General features: G+C 28.5%; 7 protein-coding genes across 8 annotated transcripts; 3 read left to right on the forward strand and 4 right to left on the reverse strand.

The window, feature by feature from the left end:
- The first annotated feature begins 820 nt into the window (after window positions 1-820).
- On the forward strand, window positions 821-4,767 carry LOC128958194 (solute carrier family 46 member 3-like). The gene is made up of 6 exons (XM_054304008.1): window positions 821-909; window positions 1,538-2,062; window positions 2,143-2,295; window positions 2,354-2,449; window positions 2,941-3,423; window positions 4,418-4,767. Exons 2-6 carry the CDS (start codon window positions 1,636-1,638, stop codon window positions 4,765-4,767), a joined length of 1,509 nt encoding a protein of 502 aa, XP_054159983.1. The 5' UTR covers window positions 821-909; window positions 1,538-1,635.
- A 1,648-nt stretch (window positions 4,768-6,415) lies between these two features.
- Window positions 6,416-7,126, reverse strand: LOC128958195 (uncharacterized). Its single transcript, XM_054304009.1, has 4 exons — window positions 7,097-7,126; window positions 6,759-7,014; window positions 6,624-6,688; window positions 6,416-6,540 (listed from the first exon to the last, which is right to left on the reverse strand). The coding sequence occupies exons 2-4, from the start codon at window positions 6,920-6,922 to the stop codon at window positions 6,416-6,418; spliced, it is 354 nt and encodes a 117-aa protein (XP_054159984.1). The 5' UTR covers window positions 6,923-7,014; window positions 7,097-7,126.
- A 1,181-nt stretch (window positions 7,127-8,307) lies between these two features.
- On the reverse strand, window positions 8,308-10,043 carry LOC128958196 (cytochrome P450 3A24-like). The gene is made up of 3 exons (XM_054304011.1): window positions 9,682-10,043; window positions 8,429-9,611; window positions 8,308-8,327 (listed from the first exon to the last, which is right to left on the reverse strand). The coding sequence occupies exons 1-3, from the start codon at window positions 10,030-10,032 to the stop codon at window positions 8,308-8,310; spliced, it is 1,554 nt and encodes a 517-aa protein (XP_054159986.1). The 5' UTR covers window positions 10,033-10,043.
- An 853-nt stretch (window positions 10,044-10,896) lies between these two features.
- LOC128957702 (uncharacterized) lies at window positions 10,897-12,946 on the reverse strand. Its single transcript, XM_054303506.1, has 4 exons — window positions 12,849-12,946; window positions 12,302-12,780; window positions 11,977-12,232; window positions 10,897-11,885 (listed from the first exon to the last, which is right to left on the reverse strand). Exons 2-4 carry the CDS (start codon window positions 12,740-12,742, stop codon window positions 10,951-10,953), a joined length of 1,632 nt encoding a protein of 543 aa, XP_054159481.1. The 5' UTR covers window positions 12,743-12,780; window positions 12,849-12,946; the 3' UTR covers window positions 10,897-10,950.
- An 870-nt stretch (window positions 12,947-13,816) lies between these two features.
- On the forward strand, window positions 13,817-16,547 carry LOC128957696 (uncharacterized). Its single transcript, XM_054303500.1, has one exon. The coding sequence runs from the start codon at window positions 13,907-13,909 to the stop codon at window positions 16,478-16,480; it is 2,574 nt and encodes an 857-aa protein (XP_054159475.1). The 5' UTR covers window positions 13,817-13,906; the 3' UTR covers window positions 16,481-16,547.
- A 414-nt stretch (window positions 16,548-16,961) lies between these two features.
- LOC128957703 (sodium/potassium/calcium exchanger 4-like) lies at window positions 16,962-19,580 on the reverse strand. Of its 2 annotated transcripts, none has more exons than XM_054303507.1 (6): window positions 19,505-19,580; window positions 18,874-18,988; window positions 18,673-18,789; window positions 18,209-18,392; window positions 17,590-18,113; window positions 16,962-17,503 (listed from the first exon to the last, which is right to left on the reverse strand). In XM_054303507.1, exons 1-6 carry the CDS (start codon window positions 19,541-19,543, stop codon window positions 17,088-17,090), a joined length of 1,395 nt encoding a protein of 464 aa, XP_054159482.1. In that variant the 5' UTR covers window positions 19,544-19,580; the 3' UTR covers window positions 16,962-17,087. The 2 variants fall into 2 exon arrangements, with proteins under 2 accessions (XP_054159482.1, XP_054159483.1); XM_054303508.1 differs by lacking the exon at window positions 19,505-19,580 and adding an exon at window positions 19,104-19,407.
- A 220-nt stretch (window positions 19,581-19,800) lies between these two features.
- Window positions 19,801-24,276, forward strand: LOC128958197 (mite allergen Der p 3-like). The gene is made up of 5 exons (XM_054304012.1): window positions 19,801-19,808; window positions 21,837-22,145; window positions 22,334-22,694; window positions 22,809-23,066; window positions 24,265-24,276. Exons 1-5 carry the CDS (start codon window positions 19,801-19,803, stop codon window positions 24,274-24,276), a joined length of 948 nt encoding a protein of 315 aa, XP_054159987.1.
- The last annotated feature ends 175 nt before the right edge of the window (window positions 24,277-24,451 follow it).

Raw genomic sequence — 24,451 nt, forward strand, 5'->3', positions numbered from 1 at the left:
CCTATTTTTACAATTGATCATCAATAATGTTATTACTAATAAATTTAAGCATATATATAAATATACCGTAAATATACTTAAATTATAAATGCACTAAAATGTTATCATTGATTAAATATAAAATTTTATTAATAAATTATACAATATTATAGACAATTTGTTTATACATACCAACTGTGAAAAAATGTAACGTTTTATATGACTGACAACACAAAGCAATGTATTAATACCTGAAAATCATATGATATGATGTGTAGTATTGTATTGTTGTTATTGTTATGCAATCACTCATTCATTGACACAATCACTCATCAAACACAACACAATAACACATGTTTTAAATGTAAACGCAATTGTTTTATAAAAAACAACAACAAAATTATTATTTGTTATTAATGTAAATATAAATTATATGTTAATTAATAAGTGTTTAATTGAATTATTTATTTATTTTGTGTGTTTGTATGAATTTGTTGGATATTTAAACATTAAAAGTCTATAATAAACTATACGTCCGATGGCTGTCATTGAATGATACAGTAATAGTTATATTGATTTTTAAAATGATATAATATATTAATATACCATTAAATATAATAAATTGATTATTCAAATGTTTATTAATAACTTTTGTCATAACTATAACAACAATTCATATTTTTTGTTTTGTTTTCTTATAATAAATAATATGTTTGAAAACAATTTAATATGTGATATGATATTATGATAGTTTTGCTTTATATCACAATCTATATAATCGCAAAATTAAATAAAAAGTTAAATATTTATAATAACAAAACTCATATCACTTAAAATAAAAATTATATTAATTTATTTTCATAAACTGTCAGTTAATGGCATTCATTATTGCAATGATTAGAGACCGTTCAATGACAACAAAAATGTTTTGTAAGTTAAATAAATTTATACATATTTTGTTTTCAATAATCTACAGTATATACAGTATGTGTAAATTATTATGATATTAGTCTTATGAAATGCAATTAATTTTTATGTGAATTGTATGTATGTATCTATGTGTGTGTATGTGTGTGTGTGTGTGTGTTTGCGATAGTGTGTATGTATTGAACATTACAAGTACTTATACATAAACATGACTAAACTAAACTAAAAATTATTATAATTAGTTTTTTTTATCAATTTGTTTGCCTTTTGGATGATATTGTATATCAATTTATATGTACATTACAGCGATAACTACACAGTGTGTGTACACACACATAGATTTTCATAAGTGTTCAAAGTTTTTATACATTGTTTTATTTGTTTTTTATTAAACGAAACGATAAGACACCGTATTTCATATGAAACTATGCTTTTTAAGATATAATACAATTCAAATAGTGAAGTAAAAAATGTAACTTTTGTTTGAAATATTTAGATAATTTTCAAACAAAAAAAACTGAAAAAAACAATTTCATCCACATATTAGTCATCAACATTATAGTGCTATTTATTAATACTTAGGTTATTGTCAATAAAATTGATGAAAACAAAAGTTTTATTTTATTTTCAGAGTTTTGTGTCGACCATTCATCAGATGTGATATTTTAATAACTGATTATCAATCAGACCATTAATCAGACGCACATATAAACCATATACTGACCAAACATGTCGATAACGAGTAGCATCAGTGGTTATCGGTGGACACAATTGATACGAGAGCTCAAAGTTGAGCCATTCCTCTTCCTCTACATGTTTTCGTATAGTTTGTCGTCAATGGCTGTGTCACAGCTAGTCCAAGACAAACTGTGTCGGCTTAGGTACGAACAACAACCTCAATACTGTGTAGAGATTAACTCACCAGAGTATGACCACTCGGCCGACGAGATCAAGTCGGCCATATTGACCGATTCGGGTTTTATAGTACTGTACCGTATGATCATATCGACCATTCCGTGCGCCATTTGGTCGCTGTTTATCGGGTCGTGGAGTGACAAATATATTCACGGCCGCAAACTTATTATGGTTTTCGGTGCATTCGGCGCCGTCATCGAGTCGATCGCACTTATTATAAATGCCGCCGTTTTTACCTCAGGTATGTTTGTCATCACATATTAGCTGATGGTTTAGTCACTAACTTAAACTGATGTACAAATTGTTTGGTTTTTTTTATAGATGTCTATCTCATACTATTGTCATTTATACCGTCAGCACTTTTTGGTGGTATTATAGCCACACTTATGTCGACATATGCTTATTGTTCGGCTACCAGTGACCGCTCTACCCGAGCAATACGTTTTGCATGTCTTGAGGTCAGCTTCTGGTTGCGTAAGTATTTACGAATATTTTTTAACTTATATTAATAACTTGTTTTGTATAAATATAGCCCAGCCTTTGGGCTCATTTATTGGCGGCCAGATTCTAGGCGACGGCGATGACAAAAATGTGAACCAACTCTACCATTATATCGCCGTTTTTATTGGTCAGTACTTAAGTATCTTTTGTGTTAAAAAATATATATCCTTTCAAATATATATACCAGCAGTTTCATTGCTTTTACTCATGCTTTTCGGATATTATTTAAGATATATATATGTAAATTTATATACTATAGTAACTATAGTTATAGATAGATATTTTATGTCTATGATTATGAAGCAATAGATTAGTTGTTAAACAATACAGTATATTAATGTTTTATTAAATATAACTTTCAATACATAGCATTTTATAACAGGAAATACTGTAATTGCAAAATTTTATTACAAGCAATTTCTAATGTTTGAGTTGATTACTGTTATACTATAATCCAATGTCAAATAAACAGAGAAATGTATTAAAACAATTATAGTACTAATAGTTTAATGAAAATATAAATTAATTACCGGTAGAGAATAATTATAGTATTAATAAAATAATAATACTTATTAAGTATTACATAACATAAAAATTTTGCTTGATTTTTGTTATTAGTGTCACTTTGCGGCCAATTGGCAGCACTCGGTTGGGTCCTAATAGTGGTCAACGAGCAGCCAAAAGAGCCTGAAGTTCAGATTGTCAACTCAGACCTGTTTGAGGCCAGTTCGGTCACTGACCAGTCAATCGACAGCGATGTAATGATCAAATCAACCGAATCGATAACCGATGCCATTGTCAAACACTTGCGAGAATTGTTTGACATAAGCAATGTTATCGATATATTTCACACGTGTTGTAAACATCGGTCACATAAGGTTAGGGCACAGATTTGGCTCCTATTTATCTCCATATTCTGTGTGATGTTGTCCTATATGGGCTCAATGATCATACTCTGGCAATATGTGGAAAAATTGTTCAGTTGGTCGGCAAAAAAGTACTCAAATGTTAATTCATTGGTCACAATATTTACTATCGTTTCGATGGCTATTATTATACCGGTGTTTATGAAGAGATATAAAGTTCGTGATATGCTTTTGGGTATGAATTTTGCTATTAATTAAAATCTTTTAGTTAAATTAAATACTTTTTAATTTTTCTAAATATCTAAATAGTTTCTAATTATAGTTTATAGTTAACAACTTTATATCAATAGATATAAAATAAACTACAACAACAAAAATAAACACTTATATAAACTAAATATTTAATTAAACTTATTTTAATGGACTATAGCTACAAATACTGTACTGTATAATCACTAGCAATCATATGATTTTAAGTATTTGTTATTAAAATTATGGTACCGGTTATGCTTACAACTAATATAGAAACAGTAAAGTATTTGATTTATAAAAAATAGCTAATATTACACAATTATACTGTATATCACATAATTATGTTATCATGTATTAATTGATTTGTTTACACAAAAAAAAGTTGTTTTAGCCAGTATTGCAAAGTTGTCTGTATATTAAAAGTGAATCTTTGATTATATATTTTTGTCTTTTTTATAATGAGTCCAAAATCACAAAATGATTAACAATATCTAAAGATATGATAAAATAATACTAAATATATTTTAGCGTTTTTAAAAAAATAATAATTACAATCTGTAGTTTGAGAGATGAAAACTGATTATTTGACATAATATATGATAATTATAATAAAATTAAAACTATTATATTTGTTTATAATTAAGTACAGTATTTATTACATAATATTAACTATAATTATTGAATCTTAGCATACAGTATGCAATAAAGTTTAAATTACACAGAATATTAAATCTATTTGATATAAATAATTGGGTTATTTTTTTATCATGCTACATTTATTTATTTGATAATTGTATTGTATTGAACTAATACAATAAAGATAGTTTTATTTATTTTAGTAATAAGTAACCCAAATAATTTACTAGTATTAATAAGTATAAAGGATTATCAAAATTTTATAATTAATATGATATCACATTTACTTATTAATTATAAATTATATTCAATATTTAATTAATTTTGTTTTGATTATATAGCCATCATTGGTGTGGTATCACTGTTCATGCAATGCCTAATGCGTGGATCATTGCAACGGCCAATAGGTCTTTACCTATCATTTATTGTGGGTATGTTTGCACCGATAACAATGATTGCCATCCGATCGAGACTCTCGAAGATTATTCATGAAGACGAAGTGGGAAAAGTGTTTAGTTTGATGGCCACAGTTGAGGCCATCGCACCAACACTGGCTTCGGTATATTACTCGAGTGTTTTTGGAGCCAGTATTGACACTTATCCTGGACTGGCCTTTCAGATAGCGGCCGGCATATTGTTGATTCCATTGGGTATTTTCATATGGATTGATCTGTATTGTAGGCCAAAATAATCTAATTTTTACAAATATTATCTTAATATTGAATGTAAATTTATAAATTATTTAGTAATCTATTTATAATTAACAAATTTTATTGCTCATTAAAGTCAATACATATATTTTTATCTATGTTGTTTAATCTAAAAATTTGTCTATTTATTATTAATTGTAAATTCATTTTTGTTTTTTAAGTATTATACAGTATATATATATTGTAAGTTTATATTACATATGTTATCAATTTATTAATTAATCTCTAATTATCACAATCTCTGATTTATATTATTATATTTTGTTTTATTCTTATAAAGTAATAAAAAGTTTTTAATAACTATTTGATTACAATTTTTGTCAAATCAACTGTTTTTATTTTATAAATAACTACAAGTTTTTTTTTGGAAATCAAACTAGTATTAGCCAATATACTCCATCGGTATCATCTGGTGCCGGGACCCAGAACCGAAATGGGTCAAATTGAACTCGACTTTAAGCTAATTACATTATCACCTAAAAATGGTATTTTTGTTAAATTAGTACCAAGAATCAATTAAAATAATTAATTTTAAATTTATGTGTAGACATAAATTTTTACTGATATTATTATAAATATGTTGTAGATTTAACAAATTCATCTTAACTTTAAACAACTTAAATAAAAACTTGTTTTTAATTAATTAATTAATTTTTAATGTAATAACTGTTAATAATTATAATTTTACATTATTTACAATTTAATTAAAATATAAGATTATATAAGCATCTACTGAGACAGTGTTGAAGACCAAGATTTAAATACTATGTACCACTTCGTCATCAAACAGATACCAGATGTGATTGTGCAGACAATAGCTGGTATAGTGACCTCTGGAACAAGTGGTCCCGTTATGACATATTATGGCAAACAGATAATAGTTGTGGCTTTTGATTACAAGTTGACTGTTAATTGTAACGGCTTTTGATATTTTGTTGCCGTCATTGACAAACTTCTTGAGTTGAATGATAAGAATTGGAGGGATTCGGGAAAATGATAATGACTTGAATGACTTCCTCTTTGACTGACACGTCTCACAAGTGGGCATCGAGTCGTTGTCGAGTACCTCGACATCGGTATACTCTTTAAGACATGTATTAATGTCAATGTCATCATTGGTTTCAGGTATAGACAGTGAAATATCCCAATTATATTTATTATTTGTCTCATCACTGGTATCGCTGTCATTGGTCTGTCGGTGGTATTTGTCTCATAATTGTCATTCATTTGATTCATATCTTTGAATTGTTAACTGATTTGCCACTAAAATATTCTGTATATTTCTGGCAATTAAATAATGACAACAATTTTGAATTTAATTCAATGGTATTATACAAATGTATTATATAATTACTGTATCACGTATTGCACGTGAAATATTGAATTATATCTATTGAAACAATAGCGCGTGTAAATAATACAAAAAACGGAGATTACAACATAGATTTTAGCCGAAATTAAAATTTTTAGTTTATTATTGTAGCGAAAAATATAATTATAAAAACCAAAATACTTTTTGATAATTATAGAAAGTTTTATTAATATATTAGACAATAAACTGTGGAAATTATTTTTTTAAAATTTAATAGTAAATTATTATTAATATATAAACATTTGTGGCACATATAGCTAAATATTTAATTTTTTTGGTGAAGTTATCTTTGATTTTTTAACAGTTAATATCGACTTTTGATTTTTCTGTGTTTTGCCACTCTTTTCCTTTTGTTTCGGTGACAAACCATTTGGTGGTAAAGCTATTTATATATAAAAATAATTAATTAAAAATATAATAAATAATTCTTTATCACAATTATCACTATAATTATTATATAATTACAATCATATGTGGAATCAGTAACAGTTGTCGTAGTTTTCCTTATTTTACAAAATATACACAAAATCCTTCACAAAAATCAAGTTTATGTTAAATATTATTGTTTTCTTATTTAAGACTATTTTTAAAATAACAAACCAGAAGAATGCCAACAAAAACAGTGTTGCTATAGAAAGGGCCGATAAGACAACAACCCATACATTTTCAGTTCGTATATTATGACCATCAGTGGTAATAGTTATGTTAGCCATAACTGATGATAACTTATGTAGTGATGTTGTTGTTGTGATATTCAATGACATGTTTGTTGTCTCACTATTATTCACTGATATGTTGTCTGTTTTGGTTTCGGTCAACAAATTATAACTGATTTCTGATACTATCGGTGTCTTATCTGAAATAACAATAAATTTTTAATGAAAAATCTTTACGAAATGATAAAAGATTATTGTTGTTATTATCGGATCCAATCTTACCATCGATTTGTCGTTTATGTCTATTCAAACTATTCAATAATAGTTTAATCTGTCTATTATTTAGGTTATTATTAGAAATTAATTCATTATTTTCTATAATTTTGTTGTTATTGTCGACGTTCTTAGAGTAATCAATTGATGACAAAGACATCAGATGAATATTGATTGTCATCACAACAATCATCAGTAGATAATCAATGTTTGACTCAAATATTGACATTTTTCTTATTGAAAATACAGTTAGTTTGACATACATTTGATAAATAACTTTCAAAATTAATTTATGTGATAATTGAGATTCACGTGAATAGGATATAATATTTTGGGTTAAATCTATATTATAGATATCCAGCAAAAAAGTATTGTTTTTTAGGCTGTTTTTTATGCATTTATACATATATAAAATATTAGTTTTATTATTAATTATTATTTAGTTTGGGGTGAGTGTGAGGTTAGGAAGTGGTTGGGTGGGTGGGGATGGGTTTGGGGTAAATAATTTATAAGCGCGTTAATTAATAATATATAAAATAAAGCGCGTGTATATAATAAACTAAAAATTTTAATTTCGGCTAAAATCTATGTTGTAATCTCCGTTTTTTGTATTATTTACACGCGCTATTGTTTCAATAGATATAATTCAATATTTCACGTGCAATACGTGATACAGTAATTATATAATACATTTGTATAATACCATTGAATTAAATTCAAAATTGTTGTCATTATTTAATTGCCAGAAATATACAGAATATTTTAGTGGCAAATCAGTTAACAATTCAAAGATATGAATCAAATGAATGACAATTATGAGACAAATACCACCGACAGACCAATGACAGCGATACCAGTGATGAGACAAATAATAAATATAATTGGGATATTTCACTGTCTATACCTGAAACCAATGATGACATTGACATTAATACATGTCTTAAAGAGTATACCGATGTCGAGGTACTCGACAACGACTCGATGCCCACTTGTGAGACGTGTCAGTCAAAGAGGAAGTCATTCAAGTCATTATCATTTTCCCGATGACGAAGTGGTACATAGTATTTAAATCTTGGTCTTCAACACTGTCTCAGTAGATGCTTATATAATCTTATATTTTAATTAAATTGTAAATAATGTAAAATTATAATTATTAACAGTTATTACATTAAAAATTAATTAATTAATTAAAAACAAGTTTTTATTTAAGTTGTTTAAAGTTAAGATGAATTTGTTAAATCTACAACATATTTATAATAATATCAGTAAAAATTTATGTCTACACATAAATTTAAAATTAATTATTTTAATTGATTCTTGGTACTAATTTAACAAAAATACCATTTTTAGGTGATAATGTAATTAGCTTAAAGTCGAGTTCAATTTGACCCATTTCGGTTCTGGGTCCCGGCACCAGATGATACCGATGGAGTATATTGGCTAATACTAGTTTGATTTCCAAAAAACCAAACCGTTTTCCCGGACATATTCGCGGTCCGACACCAAATGGTTGATAAATAATAGGATCTATTTTGGATTCTTTGTCAAGAAACCGATTCGGATTAAACTCCAGAGCGTCTGACCATAATTCCCGGTCCCGATGCAACTGAAATGTTGGTATACGTATGTCCACGCCTTTGGGTAAAATATATTTGCCGTACCGATAGTCTTTGTCCGGCGATCGACTTGTAAACAGTGTATCTGTAGGATAGAGACGAAAAGTCTCGCAAACGATAGCTTCGGTTAGCGGTAGACCAGTCATCACATTATAACCAAAGTTTCCTTCTTTTGCAAATAATTCTTGGATTTCATCGAAACATTTGTTTTGTATTTCTGGATAAGTAATGAGATTATGTATAATAAATGCTAATATATTGGCCGGACTTTCGTAGGCCGCCTCGTGTACGACAATAATGTTGGCAACTATTTCTATGTCGGTTAATGTTTTATTATTAGCTACCGGGCTATCGCTGACGACACTATTATTACGAGAGTCGACCAACAATTGAAGCATATCTTTAGTATACCCAGTATTTGTAATGCCGTTGTGTTTATCATTATTAGCGACTTTTAATCTGTTGTCAAGTATAGTCTGACCGGCTTTTAAAAGCAATCCATGACTGGATGTACCAAAATAACTGTCTAACCTTTCAGTCAAATCGCGCAAAATATTGATAAATAACGAAAATTCAGGAAAACATAGCAATAGTGAGGCCAACAGTTGACTCGGTTTTATAGAGAAGACACCCCGTGTGGCCTCAATCAGCGGATTGTCATCAAAGTTGCTCTGTATGTCTGTCTGTATACTGAAAGCTGTCCTATCAATGGTATCCATAGTTAGACCTTCTAGTGTCTCATAGATATTAAAATCGACATTATTTTTAACCATTTCATCGACTTTTGCCATCATCTGATCGATGCATATGTTAATTGTGGGTACAATTGATTTGAGTTGCGATGAACTAAACCACGGACTAAGAATTGTACGCATTTTCTTCCACCTAAACGACTCCACACGTGTCACCTGATTATCAATTTATAATATTCAATGTATAAAATATTTGTAATACTTCTTTAAAAAAATATTAATTAACCATTTGATGGTATCTCCAGTTTCGATAAATACCTCCGGGAATAATGTAAGGTCTGTGAGAAAAGTGATGAAATTGTTTGATTTGAATGATTTTGAGTAATTCTGGATCAGTGATCACCACAAAAGGTTTTGCCCCCAAATAATAGCCAAACACTCGGCCGTACTGTTGTTTCCATCGTTCGTAGCACTCGTTATAACCTAAGGTGTTATAGTCATTCATATTACCAAATATAAGGTGCGGTTTGGGTCCCGGAATGCCATGTCTTTCCAAGACAGACATCCGGCGCCTTCGTTGCGCATAAAATATCGCTATAATAGTACAAAAAATAGTCAAAACTATTGCTAAAAACATAGTTTTATTAATAGTCTAATTAATTTAATTGTGATTATTAAAATTAAGCCTTTAATTTCTATGAGTAAAATTGTTTAATGTACTGTAAAATTGATTTATTTCTCATTAGTAATACTGTATATCAATAATATTTAAAATATAAATAGTAATATTGATTTTATAATCAAGTGATCATACGATATAGTGTCACAATTAATCACATTTTGACGATTTTATCTTAATTTTAAAAGTCATGTTTGTTTGATGTGAGACATCTGTAAATAACTACTGTATTATAGTAAACATAAATTAGATTTTAGTTATCAATAGTAAGCTTTTTGTTTAAATGTTTTGTTTAAAAATGTTTATTATCTGTTTAGTTTCAAAATAATTTTAGCTCAAATTTATTATATGATATTATTGATATAAAACTATAGGTATTTTTTCAATACAAATATTTGTTTTAAAAAGATGCTATTAATTAATTAATTATTAGTATTATTGTTTAACTAATGTTGATATAATTTTTAATTCAGATTTTAATGTATAAATTAATTAAATTCTTATTTTAGTAAATTTAGTGTAATTATTGTACAATATTAACTTTTTAAGTTCATTTTTATGATCATATATTTTGAATAATATAATAGTTAAAACAAATATGAAAAACAATAGATAAATGAAATTACAAGAAAAGTAATTAAAAATTTATTTTATATATTATAATATTTTAATAAATAAATTGCAAAATTAAAATTATTAATAGTAATAATAATTTAGAGTATTTCCAAACAAAAAAAAATTCAAATAAATAGTATTCAATTAAAGTTAAGTAAAAAATATTAAATAAAAATTGTGAAGTTTTAAAATTTTTTAGATTTTGCGATAATAGATGTGTTCATAGATTAAGTGGTGAACAATCACTGTTAGACTGATCTTTCATTGAGATATCCCTTTGATTTCCTTGAGTTCAATATCATGAGATGCGTCCCGAGTGCCTCTGTTGGGTCGTTCAGACGGAGGAATATCGCGATTAATGATATATCTTCGGACAAATGTATTGAAAGGTCCGACAAAGATATATAATAAATAGAAGACACCAAATGCTATGATTATGACTATTGATAATATCAATAATATCCATAACCACAATAGAGATTCACTTTCTTCTGGTTCTTTTGGCTCATCGGTCATCGGAAGATCAGTTGGCTCTTTTTCAGTTGGTTCTGGTACTTCAGGTTCTGGCGGTAAAGATCCAGTTGGTTCAGCTTCTGTGGGCGGAGGACCCGGTGGTATGGTATCTACTGGTTCCTCTGGAGATTCAACAGTTGGTTCTCCGGAAGGCTTAGTAGTTGGTTCTTCGGAAGGCTTAGTAGTTAGTTCTCCGGAAGGCTTAGTAGTTGACTCACTGGTTATATCATTAGTTTGAGTTGTTGTAGGACTTTCAGTGATACCAGTTTCAGTAACATTACTATCACCGGTGACAGGAGTTTCGGATACGATTGTAGTTGTAATCACTGGTTCGGTTTGTGTACACTTTAATAGATCCAAAACAGAACCATTTCTAATGTCTTCTAAAATATTAGACACAGCGCTAGTATTATGCGATCCTTTTTTAATCCTAAACTCGTTGTTAATGAATTCAATGATTTGAAACATGTATCCATAATTCTGTACATATCCTGTATTGGGATTCAAAACTGTGGACGCGTTGACATAGTTTTGAATGATACACTTCTCGGTAATGTTGTTGTTGTCTATGTAAGCCCAGTCCATCTCGTCGTATGTCTCATAGTTAACCATTTGTGGCTCAAATAGATGTCGTCTAAACTGAAACACTCCCTCTTCTAGATTAAGCGATTTTCGGGGTTTTTCTAATAAATTGTTGTTTTAATGTTATTATAAATAATTAATATGATTGGATTAGATTAGGTATGATTTATATGGTTTTATTTGATGACATACCCATATAGTATACATAATATCTTCCGTATTTAACCGTTCGAATAGTTGGTAAAGAGGTTATGGCATGAATTCGGTTATTGATGTCTTCCTGTGGAAACTTAACCACTAATGTCATCAAATTGTATTCATCCTCTTGAGGGATATACTTGTAAATGTTTGTATTGATTTTGATGGCAGACTTTAAATCTATTAGTTTTTTCTCATTTGATATATCAATAGGAAACCGATAGGCATCGTATTGTTCAATAGTGTCCATCTATAACAACACATTTAATAGTAATAATAATAATTACATAATCATTATTGTCTAAAACTGTTTGCTTACAAATGTTTGGTTAAATCCAATGAGATATTTGATAAATTGATTTTTCTTTTTTTCAGTAAAAATGAAATAGTGTTTCAAATAGAAGAGCCAATTGCCGCGAATATCGTTAGACCAGTGACGGGTCATGTCTATGACCTGAGCAAAAGTAGCCGACTTACTGGTGCCCAACACGACATCAGTCGCATTAAACCGACGCAAAACGTAGTACCGTTTTCGTGGACCAAATGGATCCGTACTCTCTGACTCTTTGTCTTCAAGAATCAAATACATATCAAACTGATGGTGAAATGCTTCGACAATCCTGTGTTGACCCTTCAACTCTTTGCACATATCATTTAATGTCTTTGGTTGTTCCGGCCAGTTGTACAGTCCATCGACTAAACTAACTGTCAAAGCAATAATCATTGCCAACAAAGGCAAGAATTTMGTTTTTTTAGCCATTTATTTATAAGAGAGACAGAGATAGTCGATTGAAATATCTAAGAAATAAATTAATATTTTTCATATAATTTAACAAAAGTCGCTAAAAAACTTATAATTTGATTACCAAAAAAAATCAATTGATATATCTATGGATATGTTTGGGATTTAGATCTTAGATTATAATTTAACTAATACTTGTTTTTAACGTTCAAACTAATCTCTAAATATATAGTAGTTATTCATTAAATTCTAATTTAAATAAAGTATTGTAAAATAAATTGAAATTAATTTTTTTCTCGCGTTTTATCCAATAATACATATTATTATTCAATTTATTTATCTTTGTATGCAATACAACAATTAGCACAAACTATGGGTAATATATTTACAGTTATATTATTAAATAACTAGTTAGATCCACGTAATAAAATGTGTATCAATAGTTAACACGTGCAACAATACCCTCTCTCTCTCTCTCTCTCAATCTATCTCTTTACTAAAAAATGCTTTCACGCGCTATATAATATACAGTGTATTATAAAAAGTATATTTTATTTAATTTTTTTATTTAATAAATTAAAATTATTAATAATCGCGCGACACATCAAAAGTAATTGTTTGCGTGACAGAAAATGGCACAAACATTTCCAAATTATATAGTAGTATAGATAGTATCAATTGATACTATCAAATACTGTAGTATCAAAAGATAGTATCAATACATCTATAATATATTATTTGAAAATGTTAATATGTTTGTCACATATTTTTTTGCGCGTAACAACAATTAAAAATTATTAAATTAAATGTATTTATAATTATTTATTGAGTTAACAGTTAGTTTTTAAATTAAATCCATTGTTTAACGTGCAAAACTAACTAATGCTAAACACATTATTACAAGTGTAGAGATATCTAGTTATTGCATAAATATTTTAATAACATTAAAATGAGAATCTTAACTAATGTTTAGGCTTTTTTTAAATCTATTTATCTATTGTTGTGATTTCACGTGTAATTAAAAATAAAATTATTCAATAATTTCAAATTTGTACAAATTTTGTCAACTGATTTATTTATTTATTTATTTTTTAGTTACACAGTTTAAGTGATTACTTGTTTGATAGACTTTTAGAGACAACTAAAGAAGTATATTCTGATAAAACTAAGTGAGACTTAATTATGAAAAAAAGTAGTGAAACTAATCAGACCAAAAAACAGTCGGGTATGAGTGCCCCGCGAACGCCGTCCACTGAATCAGCGGCATCGGTGGCCGACCAGACAACCGGAAAGTATACGACAACTAATGGTAAAACAGCTGAAGCTGCAAATGACAGTCAAATGATTATAAGCTATGGAGTCAATGTCCACAACACAATAGCCGTCGTAATGGTGTGTACTCAACACAACACAATGGCTTTAAAACAAATTACTTCATCGAAAGTCGGTCTATGGCTTCCGTGGGCACCGGTCATGAAAGGACAGACATGGGCTGAAAGTCTTAAAGAAATGATGGATCTGTTTGCCAATCAATTGAAAAGTTTTAATGCATTGATTGTCAACAGTAAATCTCTGGATCTAATACACGCATCGATTGTAGAGATTCCTCAACAGAACGATACTGTCAAACGGTTTACATTCAAAGTGGAGGTCAAACACGAGTCTGAATCAAACAAATGTTTTGATAACAGCAATGATTTTCAATGGATTTCATGTCAAGAAATGAGCAAAATTAGTGAACTGTGGGGCGCAGAGCCGTCATTATTGGCCGCTATTTTAACCGATCCTACGATAACTATATATAAGTTTCAAGAAATCACTGTTCGAGAAGTAATGAAATACTCGCCAAAAGACAAAGAGAGTACAACTCAGGAAGTGTTGGTCAAAGCGGCCGGTTTTAGTGAAAAATATATCAATAAACTGTTTGGTCAATATCTACAACAGTGCGCTCCGTCCACAATGATGGGTGAAAAGGCATTCATTGATTATATGGCAAAGTTAGCCCTTCCAGGCAAAAGTGAGACGGCATATACTTTAAATATGAACAGTTTGTTTAGATCAATGGCCAGAAGCAAACAATACATAGTATTCAAGGATCTGTTATTAGGACTGTGCGCTCTGGACACGAATGTCCCGCATAGCGGTCACACAGCTATACTTCGGACCGAACATATCTACGCCTATTACGCCAGCGATTGGTCCAAAGGATTGTCACGTCAAGAGATGAAACAAATGTGTACAGACATTAGGCTCGCAAACAACAATATAGACAATAAGGGTTTGGATGAAGAGGTGAAGCAATTGTATCAAATAATTGCTAACAAATCAAAGTATTTCAAAGAAAAAGATTTTATCCAATCTGTTGGCAGTAAGAAAATTAGAGGAACCGCTATCTTGTTTCGGTCATCCATTTCGCCCATACAAGCGTTGCGCAACAAACAAGTGTACGACTCGTTGGCGTTGAAAATGACAACACCTAATACACAACAGCAACAACAGGAACAACAAGTGGTGGGCACTTGTCTCAGGTGTCGTCTAAAGAAATACACATTGGCTGTCCATACGGTGCGACTATCAAGTAGTGGATTCATTACTGAACCGCAAGAAAATAAGAATCAGACTGACATCAAACGTATGGATAAAACATTGAAACGGATGTCCAACAGCTGTTTTACCGCTATAACAGAAGCTAACATTATTATAGACTCRATAAGAACCTTTGGTCAGTACAAGTTCAACATTAATAGAACAGATGGACAAAACAGTGGTCAAAGCGCAAGTGGTGCCAAAACTAAAGTTAGCGGATCGGCTGATAGTGATATTGATTGGGGAAACCCTAGTGGAAGGACCAAAGTTTTAAAGAGATTATACAAATTGTGTGAATTGGCACAAGCAGTCTTTCAAAAGGAAAGTCGTGTCATACGAGTGTCGTCACCGGTGTTTGTGTTGGGCGACATTCACGGCAATCTACACGACCTTATGATATATGAGCGCAGTCTATGGAAAATGGGACCGACATGTGTGGCCTCTAGTTTTCTATTTTTGGGCGATTACGTGGACAGAGGCGAGTATAGTATTGAATGCATTACATACCTACTGTGCCATAAGGTTTTGTGTCCCGAAAAGTATTATATGTTAAGAGGAAATCACGAATTGAGATCAGTTAACCAATCGTTTACATTCAGGGCTGAGTGCATCAATAAGTTTGGCCAAACCGAAGGTCCGAAACTGTGGGAAGCCTTGAATACTGTGTTTGACTATATGCCCATCTGTGCCATCATTGACGAGAGTATATACTGCGCTCACGGAGGTATACCTACGGATGCGCTGAGAATACAAGAGCTCAACTCTATACCGATGCCATTGAGTGAACCGGAAAATCAGTGTCAGACTGCGTGGCAGATCCTGTGGAACGATCCGGTCACCAATCAGGAGTTCCGCGACTTTCAAGAGTTGTTACGTACACAACAAGGCAGTAGTGAACCGAAAGACGGTAATCTGGGTTTCCTACCCAACAAAAAGCGAGGAACGGCTTACTATTACTCGGATGTCTCTCTCAACAGATTTTTTGCAGCCAACCAATTGAGTCATGTTATCCGTGCCCACGAAGTCATACCAAATGGTTACGCCTTTCATATGGGAGGCAAATGTATAACAGTGTTCAGTAGCAGTAAATATTGTAACGGTCTTAACGAGGCGGCAGTCATTCTGGTCAACGACGAGAAGATACGAGTCATCAAAATCGACACCAATTGAAGATACAGACAGTTATTCAAAAAGATATCAATTATTTAACTCATTTATCTCTAAAATAGTTTTTTTATGCAACAATTATACTAAACTTTTATTATATAAATATTACATTTCATTATCAATATTAATATAACTTATAAATTAAGTAAAAATTTATATCTATTTAAATACAAGCAAAATATTTGTTTAAATAATTATTAATTTAAATATATTTTAATTCATTTTAAATATTAAATTAAATATTAGTGTTGATTATATATTTTGATAAAATCATAAGTTGATTTAAATGTTATTATAAATTTATATAAATGAAAAAATTAACATTTCATTATAATCCAAATACTTTATTATAATATATTATTATTTTTAAAAATTCATATTAAATAATTTATAATATAAAATTTATTATTTAGTTTTTAATGTTATACTAAAAATCTTTTATAAAATACAATATAAAATAAATCTAATGTATATAAATGACAATATTATTTTAATACATATATAAGTTATAGATAAAATAAAATCATTTCAATTGAGTATATAAAATAAAAAATTAATAATAATAATAAAATTATTATACATTATTTTTATGGTAATTTAAAAAATAATATTACAGATTATACTCGAGATATATGGCTATCGAGACAAAAGTCAAATGTATGAAAACACAAATAAAGGCAAACTTGCGATTCATTACCCAATTGTTTAGACGTAAGTTAATAAATAGCAACACTATTGCTACCAATAAGACTAGTGATGTATAGGGCAGTGATGTGCTGTTTATGGGAATATAGTTCCAGAAGAACGACTTGTTTACCGCCCAATTGGTCATACATTTGAGAGCCCAGGGAAAGCCTAAACCCATTAGTATTGCAAACCTATTGGACGCTATGGCACCGCAAATGGCCATATCGGCCAAACCTCTTTTCTTGACAAATATAATACTTGTCACCAAATCGGGCATTGCATTACCCAAAGCTAAGAGTGTCATACCTGCCACTGTATCCGACATTCCCACGTATTCACCTTTTATTCAATAAAAAATCATATTTTGGTTAAAAATTAGTTTAAATCTGTTATTTGTTAAAGAAAAACAATAATAGATTACTTACTGACAAACTCGACACAAGTGACTGTTACGTATGACAGTAGGGCTAACCAGACTATGGATGTGACAAAAGTAATAGCAAACAATCGATCAGTGGGTCTAACTATTGTCAGATACATTATAAGTCTGATCGGTGCCATCAGTAAGCCGTAGAGAAATGTAAAATATGAGCCATTATTGCTATCACTTTCATCAGTTCCGGTCATTTTGATATTAACTTCTAGTGTCTCACTAATGGTTTTCTCAGTTGACAAGTTCACCACTTCGTATGATAGGATTGGTTGTGTATATTGTATTGAATATGACTTTTGATTGTCATTAGCCATCAATAGTGGTGTCTTTTCGGTGTCGTCGGCGTCACCGGCCTTACGGTTATTGTCGGCAGAATCATGACTGCACTCCAATTCAGTGCATTCACAGGTTCGGGAACTGCTTAGCACAGCCTTCAATTTGTCCATCAACTGTGCATTATAGTAGAGAAAGATCACAATCAACACAAACAACAGCACCAGTAGTGAGGCTTCAACACTAAGAAATGTTTTCAAAAATTTAATAATCTTTTAAAATAAATACTTTTTAAATCATTTCTGTATTTTTAAAAATAGTAATAAATTTTGACATACATTTCAACTCTGTTATCTTGTATGACAAGAATCAATGCAATTATTGATATGATATACAGTATAAGATCTCTCACAATAGTTATTGAGTTTAATTTTAATGGCTGTCCACGAAAATAGATGGATGTCAATGAACAGGCAGTAGGAATAATGAGTAAATTAAATACAGCCGATCCTATGATAGCACCTGTGATTTGTATTTAAAAAATACAATACAATAATATTAGCACATTTATTGCAAAGTAAAAAAATTAAATTGAAAAAATAATCACAAATGTTGATAAAAAAAACTATTTTATCATAAAACGGCATTTTATAAGAGATTTATGCGATCACACCGTTTACTTCACGTGAAAGTCATAATCACTTGTAATACACTTCAATGTGTAATTTTTTAATATATTGAAATTTATTGAATTACTACTGAGAAATCTAAGTGCATTAAACATACGATTTTATTCGCATACCTGTACCGATGTTGCCTTCAGTTACGAACACACCTACAATACTGCTGAACACTTCTGGACCTGCAGTTCCCAATGGTGTGAACAGAGCACCGGTTATATCGGGTGACAGATGAAGATCTAATGTTTAATTTTTCGATGAAATATTTTTCTCGATTAATAATTTAAGAAAAAAAAGTTTATAAAAAATATAATAATAATTACAATTTCCAATAAATTCAAGCGATGGTACAAAATATGAATCACATAATAGTGTTATTGAAAGACAAGAGTATATTAAAACACCGACACTACCGATGAATGACACGATTTCATACACCTGTTTAAAAAAAAAATTATTATCAATTTTTTTGTTTAAGTAGTAAATATTATTATCAAAATTTTCAATTATTTAATTATTTATAAATTGATTGCAATTATATTTGAAATAGTACCATAATTAATACAAATTTAATTAATAGTTAGCTGAACAGTTTAAAAAATAGCACAACACTTATTGAAAAAATTATATAATTTTCATTTATTCATAAAATATTTTGTATAAATTATCAGAAATATTTAATAATTTAATATTAAAATTTATAGAAAAAATTGTTTGAACTAAAATATCGATAACATCTTATTATAACACAAAATCAAGTAAAATATTGCTATAAAATCTAAATAAAAGTAACTAAAAAAATATTATATTTTATACAAATTAAAATAAACAAAACTGTATAAAACTACTATTAATTAGTGATAAAAAGTAAAAGTGAAAATGAATTGTAAATAATAAACTATAAAAGTTCAAAAAAGTTTTTTTCTTAATACTGTTTCAATTATATGGACAAACCTTTTCATTGATATAATCATTTTTCATTTGACTAATCATTGGGGGAACAGTAGCTATCAATGACTTAATCGATGAACTAATTGGCGGAAACTTAGTTGTGGTCGAACTGATGGAAAATGTTGACCCATAGCTCACACATAAACATAAAACTAATACTTTAATACAATACATGTTTATTTAGTAATAAATAAATAGTTATAATTTCACATTTAATACAATTATTTTAAATTATTAGTAAAATCTCGTATTAAAAATACTATTTGCTTAACAAAAAAATAAATAAATGTTTTCACTTAATGAGAAAGTAAGTGGTTTCACATCTTCAAAATGGTATCATAAGTTTGAAAAGAAAAAAATGCTTTAAATATGATATATTTATTTGATTTCGCATACAATTACATTGACTTACAGTAATAATCACTGCACAAACTTTTCCAAACATTTACATTAATCATTATAACTATACTGAATATTGTGTGTATGATATCATTTTTGTATCAGTAAATTGTTTTACAGTTCAAAAGTATTGTTGTTGTTGTCGATGATGGAAATTAATGGGAAGGACTGTTTGATAGGCACTTATAAATAATTACAGACCATTAACTACCTTTTAATGTCTAAATTATAATAGTCCTATAATGTAATAAACTAGCCTTCAATATATTTTACTATTAACTAATTACATTGATTTGATTTATATACTGTATATAAAATATTTTATAAATTTAATTATATTTATTTATTTTTTTTTATTCAGGAAGTTTACCATTAAATTCTGTGTTTTTATTTTATTTGTTGTTATGCCCATTGACTTCAAAAATTTATCGCTAATTGTTATCTTATTTTTTCAAATTATACAGTAAATAACAATAGTATCAACTTATAAAAATAACTTTATATTAATATATTTTATAGAATTTAAAACTACTTAAAATTATTATATTGTATATTATACTGTTCATCTGTATAATTTATACATAACAATTTTATTATTTATTAATATTTATTTTATTTATTAAGTATTATAATGTTTTACATATACTGTAGAAGATATAAATTTTGTAAATCACATTTTTATTACAAGTAGCTTTTATAAATAACAATATTATAATTAAAATAATATTATATTAAGATTTTTATCATATATTATGTTTTGATAACAATAAGATACAATTGATTGATAAATGTCTAATAGATATATTTATATATTTATTTTCTATACGGATCTCTGATAAAAATTTCCACATACAGTATAAAATAAATACAATATTTTTATAAAAATAAATTAACAAAAGTTAATAATATAACAATTTTTTTTAGTATAGATGCCTCTGTAATAAATAAACAATTTTTAAAGATATAAAATGTTAAGACATTAATTTATTAATATATAAAGAAAATAATTTATAACTATTTCATTATTAATCTAATCTTTATAATAATATGTAAAACTAATGCAATAATATTTACTTGTCTCAACTTTAATATAAACTTATAATTTTATTATAGAGTAATAGTGTGTTAGCTATAAGTTTATACAGTTAAACACATTATATTTTAGTGGTATTTTTTATATACAATTTAAAATTGAATATAAAAAATACCACTAAAATAACTGAATGAATGTCTAAATAAATTAATCGATAATTACATTAGCCATAAATATTTATACATATTTATCAGTTGTTTTTAATAAAATCAATAAATTATATATAAAAGAAATAAAATTTAAAAGTAATGCAATATTTTTGTTGTAAACTATTTTATTGATAGTTAGTATTTAGTCGGAAATGTAGTAATTAGACATCACATCGACTAAAAAGAAGAAGAGAAGCATTAATTTATTCTAAACGACTGATCCATCCATACCTTCTCCTTCATCTTCTGCCTCTTCGTCCACGAACTGTATTCCGACGACGAGTCGGACTTCTAGTCCTTCTTTTCTTTCTTCTGGTCGCCGAACGCGTACCACTTCTTCTTGTTTTTCTTAATCGACTTCTTCTCATTTGTTCTTCTCTTGTCCTTCTTGTGGCTTAATTTCTATTAGTTGTCTATAATATAGATTTGTTTATTAGTAACAATTGAATTTATTAAAAGTATTTTTTTAATTTCACGTGACACGTGACACGCGCCTCGTAATTACCACTAATTGTTTTATGTTTTATTATGTATTAAAGCACTTCGCGTCAAACGGAAAATTCATTTGAATTTTATTCAAATTTTTGTTAGCATTTTATTTATGTTTTTACAATTTATCACTAATTTGAATGATTAGACAATGAATTTTTTGATAATTTCTGTTCATTTGTTTATTATTGGTAATTAAATTTAGAAACTATTTGATCAAACAATTAATTAATGTTGTTTTGTTGCTAATAGTGGTGAATGTCGACAGTGAAACTCACGTTAAAATCGGTGATTACCCGATACTGAACGCCGAGACGTGTGGTATTGTGTCTCAAAATCCGGCGGCGGTTACACAACGAATAGTTGACGGAAGTTTGGCCTTTACGGGTGAGTTCCCATTCATGGCCACTATTCACGACAGATCCTATAAACTTAAGTATAACAATACGCTTGTTTGCGGCGCTTCACTAATTGGCGACCAATGGCTTCTAACGGCCAAACACTGTGTCCTTAGGTATGTCCTCTTACATCACAGAAATCAATAGATTGTTATAATCAATGAAATCAATGAAATCAATGAAATCAATGAAATCAATGAAATCAATGAAATCAATGAAATCAATGAAATCAATGAAATCAATGAAATCAATGAAATCAATGAAATCAATTGATTCAATTTATACATACATACAATACATATAGACATAAAAATGAAGATCTGTTTATAAACATGGGATCAATATATCATTCAAAGCCATACATAACATACAATGTAAAGCAAACCTTTCATCATTCGAGTTTTGACATAGGAATTGTCCAATTGGAACAACCGACTGATCCAATCAATCCTAGCGGTACATACATTGTCAATACTGTCTGTTTGCCGGTCGCCGACATTATTAACAACAAATCGGAGGATACCGTTGTGATCGGCTACGGATACACTGATAGAGATGGCACACAATTGAGTGATGTCTTGAGGAAAGCCAACGTCGAGATACTATCTAATAGGGTGTGTGACGACAAGTATCAGAGACAACCAGAAGTAATTTGTTCCGAAGATGTTAGCCATCAAACATGTAATGTACGAATCAATTAAACATCAATTGTAATCTGTTTTCATTGAAATAGTTGTCATAAATTTAACAATTGATCACATTTTTATTGGTTATTATAGGGTGACTCCGGTGGTCCGATGATTCAATACGATGGCAATAGAGCTGTCCTCATAGGTGTTGTCAACGATGGCGCTGAGGACAGTAATATAGGTTGTCGGGCAAGATATCTGATCTTCACCCGAGTCTCGTATTTCATAAATATGATTATAGAAACCGCTTACAGCTATACCACTCAAACCACTCACAGATATACCGATCATAAAACTAGTTCATTGGGAGTAACGGTTGGCGAAACAGTCGTATCTACCGAACAACAAGTAATTAATTCTTCGGAAAAATCTGTTATAATTGTTATGATTGTTATACAAAATTTATTGATTGGATTTATTATTGTTTTTATAAATTAGTTTAAAAATTATTATTTAGTTCTTGAGTTTTCTGCTAAAATTTTCTAAAAAACTAAATAAAAAAATAATTACACTTAAAAACAAGTTTTTTTATTTAACTATAATTAACATTACAATAATCAACAACAAAAACACACACACAATGTCATCACTACTGTAATAATTCATTGACAACATCGATGATCATCTGTTTGACCGGCGCTCCGATGATCTGAATTTGTGGTAAGACATGCATTAAATTTTATACACTTTTATTTATCACTAATACAATTTATCAAGGTAACATACAGATTTTTTATACAGTATTTTTATTTTAATATTTTCTATTTAATTAGAGATTTATAATAATAATAATGATTTTGTAAATTTCTAATAGTATTACTAGTAAAAAGATTTTAAAGATTAAATAATTTTTATCAACATATTAATCTAGTTTTACATAAAAATTTATATCCTATTCTTTACAATTTAATATTGATTAATTTTCAATGTTAGTAAAAATGTAATAAAAATCTTTACTTAAATAAATTACATTTTTCTAGTATTTTTCAACTTTAAAACAATTACAATAGATCTAAATAATATTTTTTGTGATTAATGCTATTATATCCTTATAATAATAAAAATTTTATTTACGCAAGTTTTGTATGTAAGACATAATAACAATAACAATAATAAAATGGATTAAAAAAGTTAATACATGTGTCAAAAAATATTATTTTTATAAAATCCATTTAATCATTATTTATGAGACTCTCAAACTATCTTAGAATAATATTATACATTATTATAGGAATTTTTTCACAAATTACCTAGTTAATATGTTTATATCTTAGATAATTAACCTTGATTACATAATAATTTAGATGTCAAAATTAAAAACATTTATCAGAATAGCTATTAATATAATTTTCAATGTAGTATTATTATTAATGGCATAAATTGATGCAATAAATGATTAACAAAACAATGTTATACATAAATATTTAATTATACTGTATGATATATGGATTAAAACACTAGCATCATATATTAATACCATTAATACGTCAATTTTTATTTGTATAAACTTTTATCTAAATAATTTTTATTGATAAAAAACATATAGGGATCAAATTAAAGCATTTTAATTGTTATTTAAATAGACCAACATTTGTATAAAAAGATTAATACAAAATTCAAAATGTATTGACACATAATACACCAAAGAAATATATTTTTATAGACAACTAAAACATTAAAACAGTTGTATTGAAACTCAAAAATGTGTTTATTTCTTACATCTATTATAATAT

Source organism: Oppia nitens, unplaced genomic scaffold (assembly GCF_028296485.1).
Source record: "Oppia nitens isolate AA-2021 unplaced genomic scaffold, nextdenovo-longstitch-racon4-pilon3 scaffold3_pilon_pilon_pilon, whole genome shotgun sequence".
Lineage (NCBI taxonomy): Eukaryota > Metazoa > Arthropoda > Arachnida > Sarcoptiformes > Oppiidae > Oppia > Oppia nitens.

What these genes read in the sequence shown, in the direction of transcription:
- LOC128958197 (XM_054304012.1), top strand. An exon ending in GCCAAACACTGTGTCCTTAG is followed by an intron (nt 22,146 to 22,333) that starts GTATGTCCTCTT and finishes CAATACATATAG; the next exon opens with ACATAAAAATGAAGATCTGT. An exon ending in AAGTAATTTGTTCCGAAGAT is followed by an intron (nt 22,695 to 22,808) that starts GTTAGCCATCAA and finishes TGGTTATTATAG; the next exon opens with GGTGACTCCGGTGGTCCGAT.
- LOC128958196 (XM_054304011.1), bottom strand. Translation starts at nt 10,032, where the DNA reads ATGTTTTTAGCAATAGTTTTGACTATTTTTTGTACTATTATAGCGATA. An exon ending in ACTGGAGATACCATCAAATG is followed by an intron (nt 9,612 to 9,681) that starts GTTAATTAATAT and finishes ATTGATAATCAG; the next exon opens with GTGACACGTGTGGAGTCGTT. An exon ending in TACATTATCACCTAAAAATG is followed by an intron (nt 8,328 to 8,428) that starts GTATTTTTGTTA and finishes AATATGTTGTAG; the next exon opens with ATTTAACAAATTCATCTTAA.
- LOC128957703 (XM_054303507.1), bottom strand. Translation starts at nt 19,543, where the DNA reads ATGATTAGTCAAATGAAAAATGATTATATCAATGAAAAG. An exon ending in GCTTGAATTTATTGGAAATT is followed by an intron (nt 18,790 to 18,873) that starts GTAATTATTATT and finishes ATTAAACATTAG; the next exon opens with ATCTTCATCTGTCACCCGAT. An exon ending in CAAGATAACAGAGTTGAAAT is followed by an intron (nt 18,114 to 18,208) that starts GTATGTCAAAAT and finishes AACATTTCTTAG; the next exon opens with TGTTGAAGCCTCACTACTGG.
- LOC128958194 (XM_054304008.1), top strand. Translation starts at nt 1,636, where the DNA reads ATGTCGATAACGAGTAGCATCAGTGGTTATCGGTGGACACAATTGATA. An exon ending in TGAGGTCAGCTTCTGGTTGC is followed by an intron (nt 2,296 to 2,353) that starts GTAAGTATTTAC and finishes GTATAAATATAG; the next exon opens with CCCAGCCTTTGGGCTCATTT. An exon ending in AGTTCGTGATATGCTTTTGG is followed by an intron (nt 3,424 to 4,417) that starts GTATGAATTTTG and finishes TTGATTATATAG; the next exon opens with CCATCATTGGTGTGGTATCA.
- LOC128958195 (XM_054304009.1), bottom strand. Translation starts at nt 6,922, where the DNA reads ATGTCATTGAATATCACAACAACAACATCACTACATAAGTTATCATCA. An exon ending in TTTTTGTTGGCATTCTTCTG is followed by an intron (nt 6,689 to 6,758) that starts GTTTGTTATTTT and finishes ATTTTTGTGAAG; the next exon opens with GATTTTGTGTATATTTTGTA. An exon ending in TACTGATTCCACATATGATT is followed by an intron (nt 6,541 to 6,623) that starts GTAATTATATAA and finishes ATATATAAATAG; the next exon opens with CTTTACCACCAAATGGTTTG.